Genomic DNA, 14,465 nt, shown 5'->3' on the forward strand with positions numbered 1-14,465 from the left:
GGATCCTGTCACATAAAGGATCTTGGACTAGTGTATTTTTTGTAGTAGGTGCTCATAAACAGCAAGGGGATCCTGTCACATAAAGGATCTTGAACTAGTGTATTTTTCATAATAGGTTCTCAAAAACAGCTAAGGGATCTGTCGCATAAAGAATTTTGGACTAGTGTATTTTTCGTAATAGGTTCTCAAAAACAGCTAGGGAATCATGTCACATAAAGGATCTTGGACTATTGTATTTTTTTGTTGTAGGTTCTCAAAAAGAGCTAGGGGATCCTGTCACATAAAGGATCTTGGACTACTGTATTTTGTGTAGTAGGTTCATAAAATTGCTTAGAGATCCTGTCACATAAAGGATCTTGGACTAGCGTATTTTCGTAGTAGGTTTTCAAAAACAGCTAAGGGATTTGTCACATAAAGGATCTTCGACTAATTATTTTTTTCTATTAAGTTCTCAAAAACAGCTAAGACATCCTGTCACATAAAGGATCTAGACTACAGTATTTTTGTATTAAGTTCTCAAAAAGAGCTAAGAGATCCTGTCACATAAAGGATATTGGACTCGTGTATTTTTCATAATTGTTTTTCAAAAACAGCTAGGGGATCCTGTCACATAAAGGATCTTGGACTAGTGTATTTTTTGGTAGTAGGTTCTCAAAAACAGCTAAGGGATCCTGTCACATAAAGGATTTTGACTATTGTATTTTTTTGTAGCAGGTTCTTAGAAAGATCCAAGGGATCCTGTCATATAGAGAATCTTTGCGCATACACAAGTCCTATGTTTCCTAACGAGACAAAGCGGAATAAACATAAAAAGGTGTTTAAAATCATTCCAGAAGGTTTTTTTTATTCCATGACCACGTGTTCCCTGCTCCTTATTACAAGGATATGGTGCTGATCTTTTTTGTTTGTTTTACTGCAGAAAAAGAAAATGTTGAAAGTACAATTGTCTCACTACACACGCATTAGAAGAGTCAAAGTAAAAATCATCATCATTCAAAGCAGGGAATAATAAATAAGCTAACATTTATGTATTTATGTACATCCATCATTGGTGCGACGCTCGAGGAGCATAATGAAGAAGCTTTGACATGAGGTGTGTGAGGAGAAAAACAAACAGGCCGCTCATCGTCGGTCTAGTCTTGCTGCTAACTTGTAAGGCAGGAGGTCCTTTTTGAGGGAACCTCAAGTCATGAAATCATGGCCTTCCTTTTTGCTGAAGGGCTAACGTTGATGGGCTGCATATTTTCGATGGCGACGGTGTGTGACGAAGGAACATTGCTCGTTTTGTTTTTGCTGCTGGGTTTCCATCAGCTACCCTTCTCCCGCGACAGCAGCCCCCGCGGGAGGCGGTGTCCAGATGCCACGGGGGGGGATACGTGGTGGTGCTCACATGGAGATGGTGCTGTAAAGCTGCTCGATTTTCCCCTTGAAGAACTCCCTCAGCTCGGGACGCTTGGCCTTCAGCGTCGGCGTCAGCAGGCCGTTCTCCACGGAGAACATCTCGCTGTGGATGTAGATGTTCTTCACCTTTTGGCGGGGAAAAAAAATACAATTAACAAAAAAACATCTTCATGCAACCAGAAGGAGCTTTTCTAACCTGTAACCTGCTTAGAAAGTTGCATTATAGTCATTGTACCAAATAATACATTGGGAGAATCGGTTTGAATCCAGTATCTGTCACGTGGGGGCCGCATCTAACTGCGAGGTCGTTCTCCCAAGATGCAGACGGACAACTCCGGATGGAAAACAAAACAAGAGGGATGCGTGCAAAAACTTAGAACAGGAATCATGAGCTAGAAAACTGGAATACATGTTGCGTTCAGCAAACAATGAAGCCAGAAGGAGCGTGGCGAGACGCGTGAATAAATAGCTCTCTGATTAGTGCTCGGCAGCAGGTGAGCGTGCCGAACACTAACCAGAGATAGGTGCAACCAATCAGTGCCCAAACAAACCCAGAGGTGCACAAAACAGGAACTAAGGGGAGTCCAAAACTAACAGAACATGACTAAACAAAACATGATCCGGGCAACGGATCATGACAGGAACCCCCCTTAAGGACAGATTCCAGATGTCCCCGGAATACCCCCCAAAAAAACAAGTTCAAGAGTCACGGGAGGGCGGAGGGAGGACTTGGTGGTCGGTCGCCAGGCCAAGTGTCCCCGAATCCACCGAGGACAAGTCAAGTGGCGGCGGCGAGTGGAATGCCGTTACAGCAGGCGAGGCGGGCGACCACGGAACGGCCACGTCCGTGACCGTTGAGAAGGTGGACGCGACTGACGCCAGAACCAAAACTAACAGAACATGACTAAACAAAACATGATCCGGGTAACTGATCATGACAGTACCCCCACCTTAAGGACAGATTCCAGATGTCCCCGGAATACCCCCCAAAAAAACAAGTTCAAGAGTCACGGGAGGGCGGAGGGAGGACTTGGTGGTGGGTCGCCAGGCCAAGTGTCCCCGAATACACCGAGGACAAGTCAAGTGGCGGCGGCGAGTGGAACGCCGCTGCAGCAGGCGAGGCGGGCGACCACAGAACGGCCACGTCCGTGACCGTCGAGAAGGTGGACGCGAGTGACGCCAGAACTAAAACTAACAGAACATGACTAAACAAAACATGATCCGGGCAATGGTTCATGACAGAAACCCTCCTTAAGGACAGATTCCAGATGTCCCCGGAATACCCCCCAGAAAACAAGTTCAAGAGTCACGGGAGGGCGGAGGGAGGACTTGGTGGGGGGTCGGGCAACGGATCATTACAGGATCTGAATCGAATCATCACCCCAGGAATCGGACTGGGAATCGAATCGTTAGGTGCCCAAAGTGTTAAGTGTACAATCACTGGTATAAAGGATCTTAGATTAGTGTTTTTTTTTTGCAAAAGGTTTTTAAAAACAGCAAAGGTCTCTGCCCCTCTGTCATAAAGATGATCTTTGACTAGTGTTTTGTATTTGCAGTAGGTTCTACAAAAAGTAAAGTTCTCCTGTCATATAAAGATATCTTTGAGTAGCGTTTTTATTGACAGTCAGTTCTCAAAACCAGCAAGTTTCCTGTCATACAGACAAGCTTTGACTCGTGGGTTTTTGGCAGTAGGTTCTCAAAAACAGCAAAGGGCTACTCCTCTCATACTGTACATTTTTGATGAGCGTTTTTGCAATATGTTCTCAAACACAGCAAATACCTCCTGTTATATAAAGGATCTTTCAATAGGTTCTCAAAAATGGCAAAGACAATAGAGGATCTTTGATTTGAGTGTTTTTGCAATAGGTTCTTCTCGTTTAAATGTGTTTCTTATGTGTACCTGCTCAAAGGAGTGCAGACAGCTGGCCTTGCCAAGACGCACCAGATCTTCAAGGATGACCTTCTTGAGCTCCTGTTGACAAAAGCTCACCTTCACACTCTTCATGATATGTAGTACTCGTAGTACTAGCAGTAGTACTACAAAACCCAAAAGTTGGCACGTTGTGTAATTCGTAAATAAAAACAGAATACAATGATTTGCAAATCAACTTATATTCAATTGAATAGACTGCAAAGACACGATATTTAATGTTCGAACCGAGAACCTTTCTGGGTGTTGTTGATAAATGGCTTTGGCTTTGGATAGTAGAGTTTTAACTTGCACTTACGGATGTAGCGACGAACTGTAGTTACTGACAGTGTTTTTTTGAAGTGTTCCTGAGCCCGTGTGGTGATATCCTTTACACACTGATGTTGCTTTTTGATGCAGTACCGCCTGAGGGATCGAAGGCCCGTAATATTACCTGCAGAGATTTCTCCAGATTCTCTGAACCTTTTGATGATATTACGGACCGTAGATGGTGAAATCCCTAAATTCCTTGCAATAGCTCGTTGAGAAATGTTGTTCTTAAACCGTTCAACAATTTGCTCACGCATGTGTTCACAAAGGGGTGACCCTCGCCCCGTCCTTATTTGTGAACGACTGAGCTTTTCATGGAAGCTGCTTTTTATACCCAATCATGGCACCCACCTGTTCCCAATTTGCCTGTTCACCTGTGGGATGTTCCAAATAAGTGTTTGATGAGCATTCCTCAACTTTCTCAGTCTTTTTTGCCACTTATGCCAGCTTCTTTGAAACATGTTGCATGCATCAAATTCCAAATGAGCTAATATTCGCAAAAAATAACAAAGTTTACCAAAGTACCTTGTCTTTGCAGTCTATTCAATTGAATATAAGTTGATAAGGATTTGCAAATCATTGTATTCTGTTTTTATTTACCATTTACACAACGTGCTAACTTTACTGGTTTTGGGGTTTGTACTAATAGTACAAACCCCGTTTCCATATGAGTTGGGAAATTGTGCTAGATGTAAATGTAAACGGAATACAATGATTTGCAAATCATTTTCAACCCATATTCAGTTGAATATGCTACAAAGACAACATATTTGATGTTCAAACTGACAAACATTTTTTTTTTGCAAATAATCATTAACTTTAGAATTTGATGCCAGCAACACGTGACAAAGAAGTTGGGAAAGGTGGCAATAAATACTGATAAAGTTGAGGAATGCTCATCAAACACTAATTCGGAACATGCCACAGGTGAACAGGCACATTGGGAACAGGTGGGTGCCATGATTGGGTATAAAAGAAGATTCCATGAAATGCTCAGTCATTCACAAACAAGGATGGGGCGAGGGTCACCACTTTGTCAACAAATGCGTGAGCAAATTGTTGAACAGTTTAAGAAAAACCTTTCTCAACCAGCTATTGCAAGGAATTTAGGGATTTCACCATCTACGGTCCGTAATATCATCAAAGGGTTCAGAGAATCTGGAGAAATCACTGCACTTAAGCAGCTAAGCCTGTGACCTTCGATCCCTCAGGCTGTACTGCATCAACAAGCGACATCAGTGTGTAAAGGATATCACCACATGGGCTCAGGAACACTTCAGAAACCCACTGTCAGTAACCACAGTTGGTCTCTACATCTGTAAGTGCAAGAAGTTAAAACTCTCCTATGCAAGGCGAAAACCGTTTATCAACAACACCCAGAAACGCCGTCGGCTTCGCTGGGCCTGAGCTCATCTAAGATGGACTGATACAAAGTGGAAAAGTGTTCTGTGGTCTGACGAGTCCACATTTCAAATTGTTTTTGGAAACTGTGGACGTCGTGTCATCCGGACCAAAGAGGAAAAGAACCATCTGGATTGTTATAGGCGCAAAGTTGAAAAGCCAGCATGTGTGATGGTATGGGGGTGTATTAGTGCCCAAGACATGGGTAACTTACACATCTGTGAAGGCACCATTAATGCTGAAAGGTACATACAGGTTTTGGAGCAACATATGTTGCCATCCAAGCAACGTTATCATGGACGCCCCTGCTTATTTCAGCAAGACAATGCCAAGCCACGTGTTACATCAACGTGGCTTCATAGTAAAAGAGTGCGGGTACTAGACTGGCCTGCCTGTAGTCCAGACCTGTCTCCCATTGAAAATGTGTGGCGCATTATGAAGCCTAAAATACCACAACGGAGACCCCCGGACTGTTGAACAACTTAAGCTGTACATCAAGCAAGAATGGGAAAGAATTCCACCTGAGAAGCTTAAAAAATGTGTCTCCTCAGTTCCCAAACGTTTACTGAGTGTTGTTAAAAGGAAAGGCCATATAACACAGTGGTGAACATGCCCTTTCCCAACTACTTTGGCACGTGTTGCAGCCATGAAATTCTAAGTTAATTATTATTTGCAAAAAAAAAAAAAAGTTTATGAGTTTGAACATCAAATATGTTGTCTTTGTAGCATATTCAACTGAATATGGGTTGAAAATGATTTGCAAATCATTGTATTCCGTTTACATTTACATCTAGCACAATTTCCCAACTCATATGGAAACTTGGTTTGTAGTATGTACTCCCCCCATGCGGGATACATGGTGGTTGTCTCCCAGCATGCACGTGAACTTACCGTGTTTTTACAGAGGTCCTTGTAGGTGCCCAGGATTCCTTTCTTCTTGGCCCACTCGGGCATGACCTCCGGGTCGGGCACCACGATGCCCACCAAGCAGGACTGCAAAGAGCGGCTATGTTTAGTGACACAGGCGGGGAGGAAAAAAAAGAGCGAGTAAGCTGCGGGGGCGAGGAGGGCGCCACCCGGTATATAGCTCGGTTGGTAGAGTGGATCGAACTTGAGGGTTCCAGGTTCGATCCCCGCGTCCGCCATCCACTTTACCCACCTGCTCCCAGTATCACCCACACTGGTTTAAATGTAACTTAGATATTGGGTTTCACTATGTAAAAGCGCTTTGAGTCACTAGAGAAAAGCGCTATATAAATATAATTCACTTCACTTCACCTGGAGGCTGTCTCCGTGGACGTAGAGCTGGGCCACCGGCTGACTCCTGATGTAGATGTTCTCGATCTTCTCGGGGGAGATATACTCGCCCTGCGCCAGCTTGAAGATGTGCTTCTTCCTGTCCACGATCTTCAGCGTGCCGTTCTGACGGGGGATCGGGTGTAAAATTGTCACGCGGGCGACGTCGGCGAACGACGGCGACGATCACTTACTGGCAGCCATTTTCCGATGTCGCCCGTGTGGAGCCAGCCGCCCGCGTCCAGCGTCTCGGCCGTCCTCTCCGGGTCTTTGAGGTAGCCCTTGAACACGTTTGGTCCCTTCACGCACACCTGCACGGGGGCCCACATTTGTACTTACTCACCAAAACCTGACGTGACTTTAAGTAAACATTATATTGCCAAAAGTATTTGGCCACACATCCAAATGATCAGAATCAGGTGTCCTAATCACCACAGGTGTATAAAATCAAGCACTTAGGCATGGAGACTATTTCTACAAACATTTGTGAAAGAATGGGCCGCTCTCAGTGATTTCCAGCGTGGAACTGTCATAGGGTGCCACCTGTGCAACAAATCCAGTCGTGAAATTTCCTCCCTCCTAAATATTCCAAAGTCAACTTTATTATAAGAAAATGGAAGCGTTTGGGAACAACAGCAACTCAGCCATTAGTAGTGATGGGTTGATGAGGCGTCATGAAGCGTTTCGACACATTGCAAAACTGTATTGATACTGTGTCGATACTGTGTCACTAAATAATGACATCTGCTGGACATTAAAAATCCCTACAGGCAACCTATGGACCGACTCAACTGACACTGATTTTATGCCCTAGTACAGGGGTCACCAACCTTTTTGAAACCAAAAACTACTTCTTGGGTACTGATTAATGCGAAGGGCTACCAGTTTGATACACACTTAAATAAATAAATATATTGTCATTTGTAAGTTACACGTAAGTGTGATTTAAACAAGAATAGCTAAATAAATACATTTATATATATAAAAAAATGGGTATTTCTGTCTGTCATTCCGTTGTACATTTTTTTTTCCTTTTACAGAAGGTTTTTTGTAGAGAATAAATGATGAAAAAAAACACTTAATTGAACAGTTTAAAAGAGGAGAAAACACGAAAAAAATTAAAATAAAATTTTGAAACATAGTTTATCTTCAATTTCAACTCTTTAAAATTCAAAATTCAACCAACAAAAAGAAGAGAAAAACTAGCTAATTTGAATCTTTTTGAAAAAATTAAAAAAATAATTTATGGAACATCATTAGTAATTTTTCCTGATTAAGATACATTTTAGAATTTTGATGACATGTTTTGAATTGGTTAAAATCCAATCTGCACTTTGTTAGAATATATAACAAATTGGACCAAGCTATATTTCTAACAAAGACAAATCAGTATTTCTTCTAGATTTTCCAGAACAAAAATTTTAAAAGAAATTCAAAATACTTTGAAATAAGATTTAAATTTGATTCTACAGATTTTCTAGATTTGCCAGAATATTTTCTTTGAATTTTAATCATAGTAAGTTTGAAGAAATATTTCACAAATATTCTTTGTCAAAAAACCAGAAGCTAAAATATGTATTATTATTTACAATAAAAAATAAAAAAAAATTACTTGAGCATTGATTTAAATTGTCAGGAAAGAAGAGGAAGAAATTTAAAAGGTAAAAAAATATATTTGTTTAAAAATCCTAAAATCATTTTTAAGGTTGTATTTTTTCTCTAAAATTGTATTTCTAAAAGTAATAAGAAGCAAAGTAGAAAATAAATTAATTTATTTAAACAAGTGAAGACCCATCCATCCATCCATTTTCTACCACTTATTCCAAGTGAAGACCAAGTCTTTAAAATATTTTCTTGGATTTTCAAATTCTATTTGAGTTTTGTCTCTTTTAGAATTAAAAATGTCGAGCAAAGCGAGACCAGCTTGCTAGTAAATAAATACAATTTAAAAAATAGAGGCAGCTCACTGGTAAGTGCTGCTCTTTGAGCTATTTTTAGAACAGGCCAGACTGATCTGGTCCTTACGGGCTACCTGGTGACCACGGGCACCGCGTTGCTGACCCCTGCCCTAGTATATACAATAATATAAACCAAGTCATTGTATTTCATTTAGGATTATTCCATATCTTCATTTAAATAAAAATATATTTTTATCTTTTTTAGATACAGTCAATAAATAATGTGAACATGTATCATAACATGGAAATCTAAGAGAACGTGTTGTGGATGATTGTGGACTGGGAATTTTTTTAATTTTATTTTTTTACACATTTTTATAAAAAAAAAAAAAAAAAAAAGTTTTTCCGACGTATTACATTTTAGACGATTTCTCTTAGTTATTATTTCTCCGGCTGTAGAAAAGACCCGCTCACAGGGCACAGAGGAGGCGTCAGTGCGACACAGTTCGCGTATCGGTCACGTGACCAAAACAGCTCATGATCGGTCACGTGACTTTCTAAAAGCGGTACGCGCACCGACACAGGGTTTTGCTCTATGAGCTCGACGCATGCGCCGATGCATCGGTGTTGCCGGACCCATCACTAGCCATTAGGCCACGTAAACTGACAGAGAGGGGTCGGCGGATGCTGAAGCGCATAGTGCAAAGACTTTCTTCATGGTCAGTTGCTACAGAGCTCCAAACTTCATGTCATGCGACTTTCGAATTAGCCCACGCACAGTACGCAGAGAGCTTCACGGAATGGGTTTCCATGGCCGAGCGGCTGCATCTAAGCCATACATCACCAAGAGCAGTGGAGACGCGTTCTCTGGGGTGATGAATCACGCTTTTCCATCTGGCAATCTGATGGACGAGTCTGGGTTTTGGAGGTTGCCAGGAGAACGCTACATTTGGTGGAGGAAGAATTATGGTGCGGGGTTGTTTTTCAGGAGTTGGGCTTGGCCTCTTCGTTCCAGTGAAAGGAACTGTGAATGCTCCAGGATACCAAAACATTTTGGACAATTCCATGCTCCCAACCCTTGTGGGAACAGTTTGGAGCGGGCCCCTTCCTCTTCCAACATGACTGTGCACCAGTGCACAAAGCAAGGTCCATAAAGACATGGATGACAGAGTCTGGTATGGATGAACTTGACTGGCCTGCACAGAGTCCTGACCTGAACCCGATAGAACCCCTTTGGGATGAATTAAAAAGGAGACTGAGAGCTAATTGTTCATGTGTGTGAGCAAACGCAAAAAGTCCCTGAGCATTCAGTGGAGCCCATGTGAGCAACATCAGACGTGCACACTGTGGCTACACCAGCAGCACACCTGTCCCAAACCTGACTAAATAACACGTTAAATCTCCATCCATCCATCCATTTTCTACTGCTTGTCCCTTTCGGGGTCGCTGGAGCCTATCTCAGCTGCATTCGGGCGGAAGGCGAGGTACACCCTACCTCATCGCAGGGCCAACACAGATAGACGGACAACATTCTCTTATTATTAAAATCAAATGACAGCAGTCATTTCCATGAGGTTATTTTCTAATATAAGTGTTTAGACAATAACACAAAATATTGTTTTTCATGAACTGTGTACTTGTATTGTTTGTCTGGGTGGAGGTCCTGCTTTGGAAATAATTTGTACCCCTTTCAGACATTGCATTTAGTTCCCATTAAAACATTCACATGTTGCACAATGAGATGTAAGCAGGGGATCATGTGTACATTCCTGCAACTTCCTGTTTGTAAAAAGTATATTTTTATTAGTATTTATTTAATATACTAACAGCATTTCGTGATTAATATTTATAAATTAAGATTCCTAATAAATGACACTAGAATACGCACATTTGATTGGTAAATCATAGTGTAACGACCTGGAATGACACTTTATGTGTGGTGTTGGAGTTGTCCGACTTTTTGTGTGGCTGTAAACGCATCACTGGCTTAGTGCCATGTGTGCATGTGTTGGCGCAAGTGAGAAAGAGCCAGCGGCTGCTGTTGATATAACAAAGTTGCTTTTGGTCTGGTTTGTACTGCAGAAAATGACCACTTTTGTTAGATATATTTTTTTTTTACTAATGTTTTGGTGATGTGTTTATGGCCGACAATAAAGAGTTTTGCTCAGTAAAGTGATGGATGGAATTCATGTCCTCAAAGCGCCTCGACAGACGTTACAATATTTGAACAATGATGACGAAAACTGTTTTCTCTGTCGTGTCCGTGTGTCGAAACTTGAGAAAGCCTGGCTCTCAGTCTCAAAAGGTGTTCTATCGGGTTCAGGTCAGGACTCTGTGCAGGCCAGTCAAGTTCACCCACACCAGACTCTGTCATCCATTTCTTTAAGGGGCCCGCTCCAAACTGTTCCCCACAAGGTTGGGAGCATGGACTTGTCCTGTGTTTGTAGAAACAGTCTCCATGCCTTAGTGATTAGGACACCTGATTCTGATCATTTGGATTGGGTGGCCAAATACTTTTGGCAATATAGTGTCATAGGATCATGTTTGTGAAAATTCACAAGTTAATAATAAAAACACGTCCACACGTACCTCGCCCTCCCCTTTGGAGGCAAAGTAGTTCTTCTCAGGAACGTCCACCAGCTTGATGAGGTTACACGGCAACGGCGCGCCCACATGGCCTTTATTGGGTTTTACACATCAGAAGACAAAATGATTAGAAATGAATAATTGGGCTTGTCAGACCTGGTAAAACAAGAATAATTCCATAAACCAGCACCACAGTGTCATATAGAGGATCTTTGACTGGCAATAGGTTACAGCAAGGTACTCTTGTCACATAGAGGATCTTTGGCTAGCAATAGGTTATTAAAACTGAATTGCTCTAGTCATAAAGAGAACCTTTGACTCGCAATATGTTACAGCAAAGTGCTCTTGTCATGTAGAGGATCTTTGACTAGCAATACGTTATGTAAACAAGCAAAGTGCTCTTGTAATGTAGAGGATCTTTAGTTACTAAAACCAAATTGCTCTTGTTAGGTAGAGAACCTTTGACGAGCAATATGTTACAGCAAAGTGCTCTTGTCATGTAGAGGATCTTTGTTTAGCAATACTTTATCGAAACAGCAAAGTGCTCTTGTAATATAGAGGATCTTTGACTAACAATAGGTTATTAAAACCAAATTGCTCCTGTTGTATAGAGAAGCTTTGACTAGCAATATGTTACCGCAAAGCAAAGGGCTCCTGTCATATAGAAGATCTTTGACTGGCGGTAGGTTTTTAAACAGCAAAGTGCTCCTGTCATATAGGAGATCTTTGACTAAAACTAAGTTCTTAAAACAGCAAAGTGCTCCTGTCATATGGAAGATCTTTGACTAAAATTATGTTCCTAAAACAGCAAAATGCTCCTGTCATATGGAAGATCTTTGACTAGCGGTATGTTCTTAAAACAGCAAAGTGCTCCTGTCATTTAGAGGATCTTTGACTAAATATATGTTTCGAAAAACGCAAAATGCTCCTGTCATTTAAAGGACCTTTGACTAAAAATATGTTCCTAAAACAGCAAAGTGCTCCTGTCATATGGAAGACCTTTGACTAGCGGTATGTTCTAAAAACAGCAAAGTGCTCCTATCATTTAGAGGATCTTTGACTAAATATATGTTCCTAAAACAGCAAAGTGCTCCTCTCATAAGGAAGATCTTTGACTGGCGGTAGGTTTTTAAAACAGCTAAGTGCTCCTGTTATATAGAAAATCTTTGACTAAATATATGTTCCTAAAACAGCAAAGTGCTCCTCTCATATGGAAGATCTTTGACTGGCGGTAGGTTTTTAAAACAGCAAAGTGCTCCTGTCATTTAGAGGATCTTTGACTAAATGTATGTTCCTAAAACAGCAAAATGCTCCTGTCATATAGAGGATCTTTGACTGGCAATAGGTTACAGCAAGGTACTCTTGTCATATAGAGGACCTTTGGCTAGCAATAGGTTATTAAAACCGAATTGCTCCTGTCATATAGAAGATCTTTGACTAAAAATATGTTCCAAAAACCGCAAAATGCTCCTGTCGTTTAAAGGATCTTTGACCAAAAATATGTTCCTAAAACAGCAAAGTGCTCCTGTCATATAGAAGATCTTTGATGAGCGGTATGTTCTTAAAACAGCAAAGTGCTCCTGTCATTTAGAGGATATTTGACTAAAAATATGTTCTTAAAACAGCAAAGTGCTCCTCTCATATGGAAGATCTTTGACTGGCGGTAGGTTTTTAAAACGGCAAAGTGCTCCTGTCATAAAGAAGATCTTTGACTAAATGTATGTTCCTAAAACAGCAAAGTGCTCCTGTCATATAGAAGATCTTTGATTAGCGGTAGGTTCTTAAAACAGCAAAGTGTTCCTGTCATATAGAAGATCTTTGACTAAATGTATGTTCCTAAAACAGCAAAGTGCTCCTGTCATATAGAAGATCTTTGATTAGCGGTAGGTTCTTAAAACAGCAAAGTGTTCCTGTCATATAGAAGATCTTTGACTAAATGTATGTTCCTAAAACAGCAAAAGTGCTCCTGTCATACAGAAGATCTTTGACTAGCGGTAGGTTCTTAAAACAGCAAAGTGCTCCTGTCATATAGAAAATCTTTGACTAAAAATATGTTCCTAAAACAGCAAAGTGCTCCTCTCATATGGAAGATCTTTGACTGTCGGTAGGTTTTTAAAACGGCAAAGTGCTCCTGTCAAAAAGAAGATCTTTGACTATATGTATGTTCCTAAAACAGCAAAAGTGCTCCTGTCATACAGAAGATCTTTGACTAGCGGTAGGTTCTTAAAACAGCAAAGTGCTCCTGTCATATAGAAAATCTTTGACTAAAAATATGTTCCTAAAACAGCAAAGTGCTCCTCTCATATGGAAGATCTTTGACTGTCGGTAGGTTTTTAAAACGGCAAAGTGCTCCTGTCAAAAAGAAGATCTTTGACTATATGTATGTTCCTAAAACAGCAAAAGTGCTCCTGTCATACAGAAGATCTTTAACTAGCGGTAGGTTCTTAAAACAGTAAAGTGCTCCTGTCATATAGAAGATCTTTGACTAAAAATATGTTCCGAAAACTGCAAAAGTGCTCCTGTCATACAGAAGATCTTTAACTAGCGGTAGGTTCTTAAAACAGTAAAGTGCTCCTGTCATATAGAAGATCTTTGACTAAAAATATGTTCCTAAAACAGCAAAGTGCTCCTCTCATATGGAAGATCTTTGACTGGCGGTAGGTTTTTAAAACGGCAAAGTGCTCCTGTCATAAAGAAGATCTTTGACTAAAAATATGTTCCCAAAACAGCAAAAGTGCTCCTGTCATACAGAAGATCTTTAACTAGCGGTAGGTTCTTAAAACAGCAAAGTGCTCCTGTCATATAGAAGATCTTTGACTAAAAATATGTTCCGAAAACTGCAAAAGTGCTCCTGTCATACAGAAGATCTTTAACTAGCGGTAGGTTCTTAAAACAGTAAAGTGCTCCTGTCATATAGAAGATCTTTGACTAAAAATATGTTCCTAAAACAGCAAAGTGCTCCTCTCATATGGAAGATCTTTGACTGGCGGTAGGTTTTTAAAACGGCAAAGTGCTCCTGTCATAAAGAAGATCTTTGACTAAAAATATGTTCCCAAAACAGCAAAAGTGCTCCTGTCATACAGAAGATCTTTAACTAGCGGTAGGTTCTTAAAACAGCAAAGTGCTCCTGTCATATAGAAGATCTTTGACTAAAAATATGTTCCGAAAACTGCAAAATGCTTCTGTCATATAGAGAGGATCTTTGACCCGCAATAGGTTACAGCAAGGTACTCTTGTCACATAGAGGATCTTTGGCTAGCAATAGGTATTAAAACTGAATTGCTCTAGTCATAAAGAGAACCTTTGACTCGCAATATGTTACAACAAAGTGCTCTTGTCATATAGATTGCTCTTGTTCCATAGAGAACATTTGACTAGCAATATGTTATAGCAAAGTGCTCTTGTCACGTAGAGGATCTTTGTTTAGCAATACTTTATCAAAACAGCAAAGTGCTCTTGTAATACAGAGGATCTTTGACTAAAAATATGTTATCAAAACAGCAAAGTGCTCCTCTCATATGGAAGATCTTTGATTAGTGGTAGGTTCTTAAAACAGCAAAGGGCTCCTGTCATATAGAAGATCTTTGACTAAAAATATGTTCTTAAAACAGCAAAGTGCTCCTGTCATATGGAAGATCTTTGAT

At 40.6% G+C, this 14,465-nt stretch overlaps 1 protein-coding gene across 1 annotated transcript in view; it reads right to left on the reverse strand.

The window, feature by feature from the left end:
- Positions 1-817: 817 nt before the first annotated feature.
- Positions 818-14,465, reverse strand: part of acsl6 (acyl-CoA synthetase long chain family member 6) — a 94,553-nt gene continuing 80,905 nt past the window's right edge. Inside the window, exons 16-21 of the mRNA XM_061934243.1 lie at positions 10,825-10,913; positions 6,532-6,648; positions 6,320-6,463; positions 5,933-6,034; positions 3,302-3,373; positions 818-1,527 (exon numbers count right to left, since the gene is read on the reverse strand). Coding sequence (XP_061790227.1) covers positions 1,387-1,527; positions 3,302-3,373; positions 5,933-6,034; positions 6,320-6,463; positions 6,532-6,648; positions 10,825-10,913 — 665 coding nt within the window. The 3' untranslated portion in view covers positions 818-1,386. The remainder of the gene's footprint in view (positions 1,528-3,301; positions 3,374-5,932; positions 6,035-6,319; positions 6,464-6,531; positions 6,649-10,824; positions 10,914-14,465) is intronic.

This window comes from Nerophis lumbriciformis, linkage group LG03 (genome assembly GCF_033978685.3).
Source record: "Nerophis lumbriciformis linkage group LG03, RoL_Nlum_v2.1, whole genome shotgun sequence".
Classification (NCBI taxonomy): Eukaryota; Metazoa; Chordata; class Actinopteri; order Syngnathiformes; family Syngnathidae; genus Nerophis; species Nerophis lumbriciformis.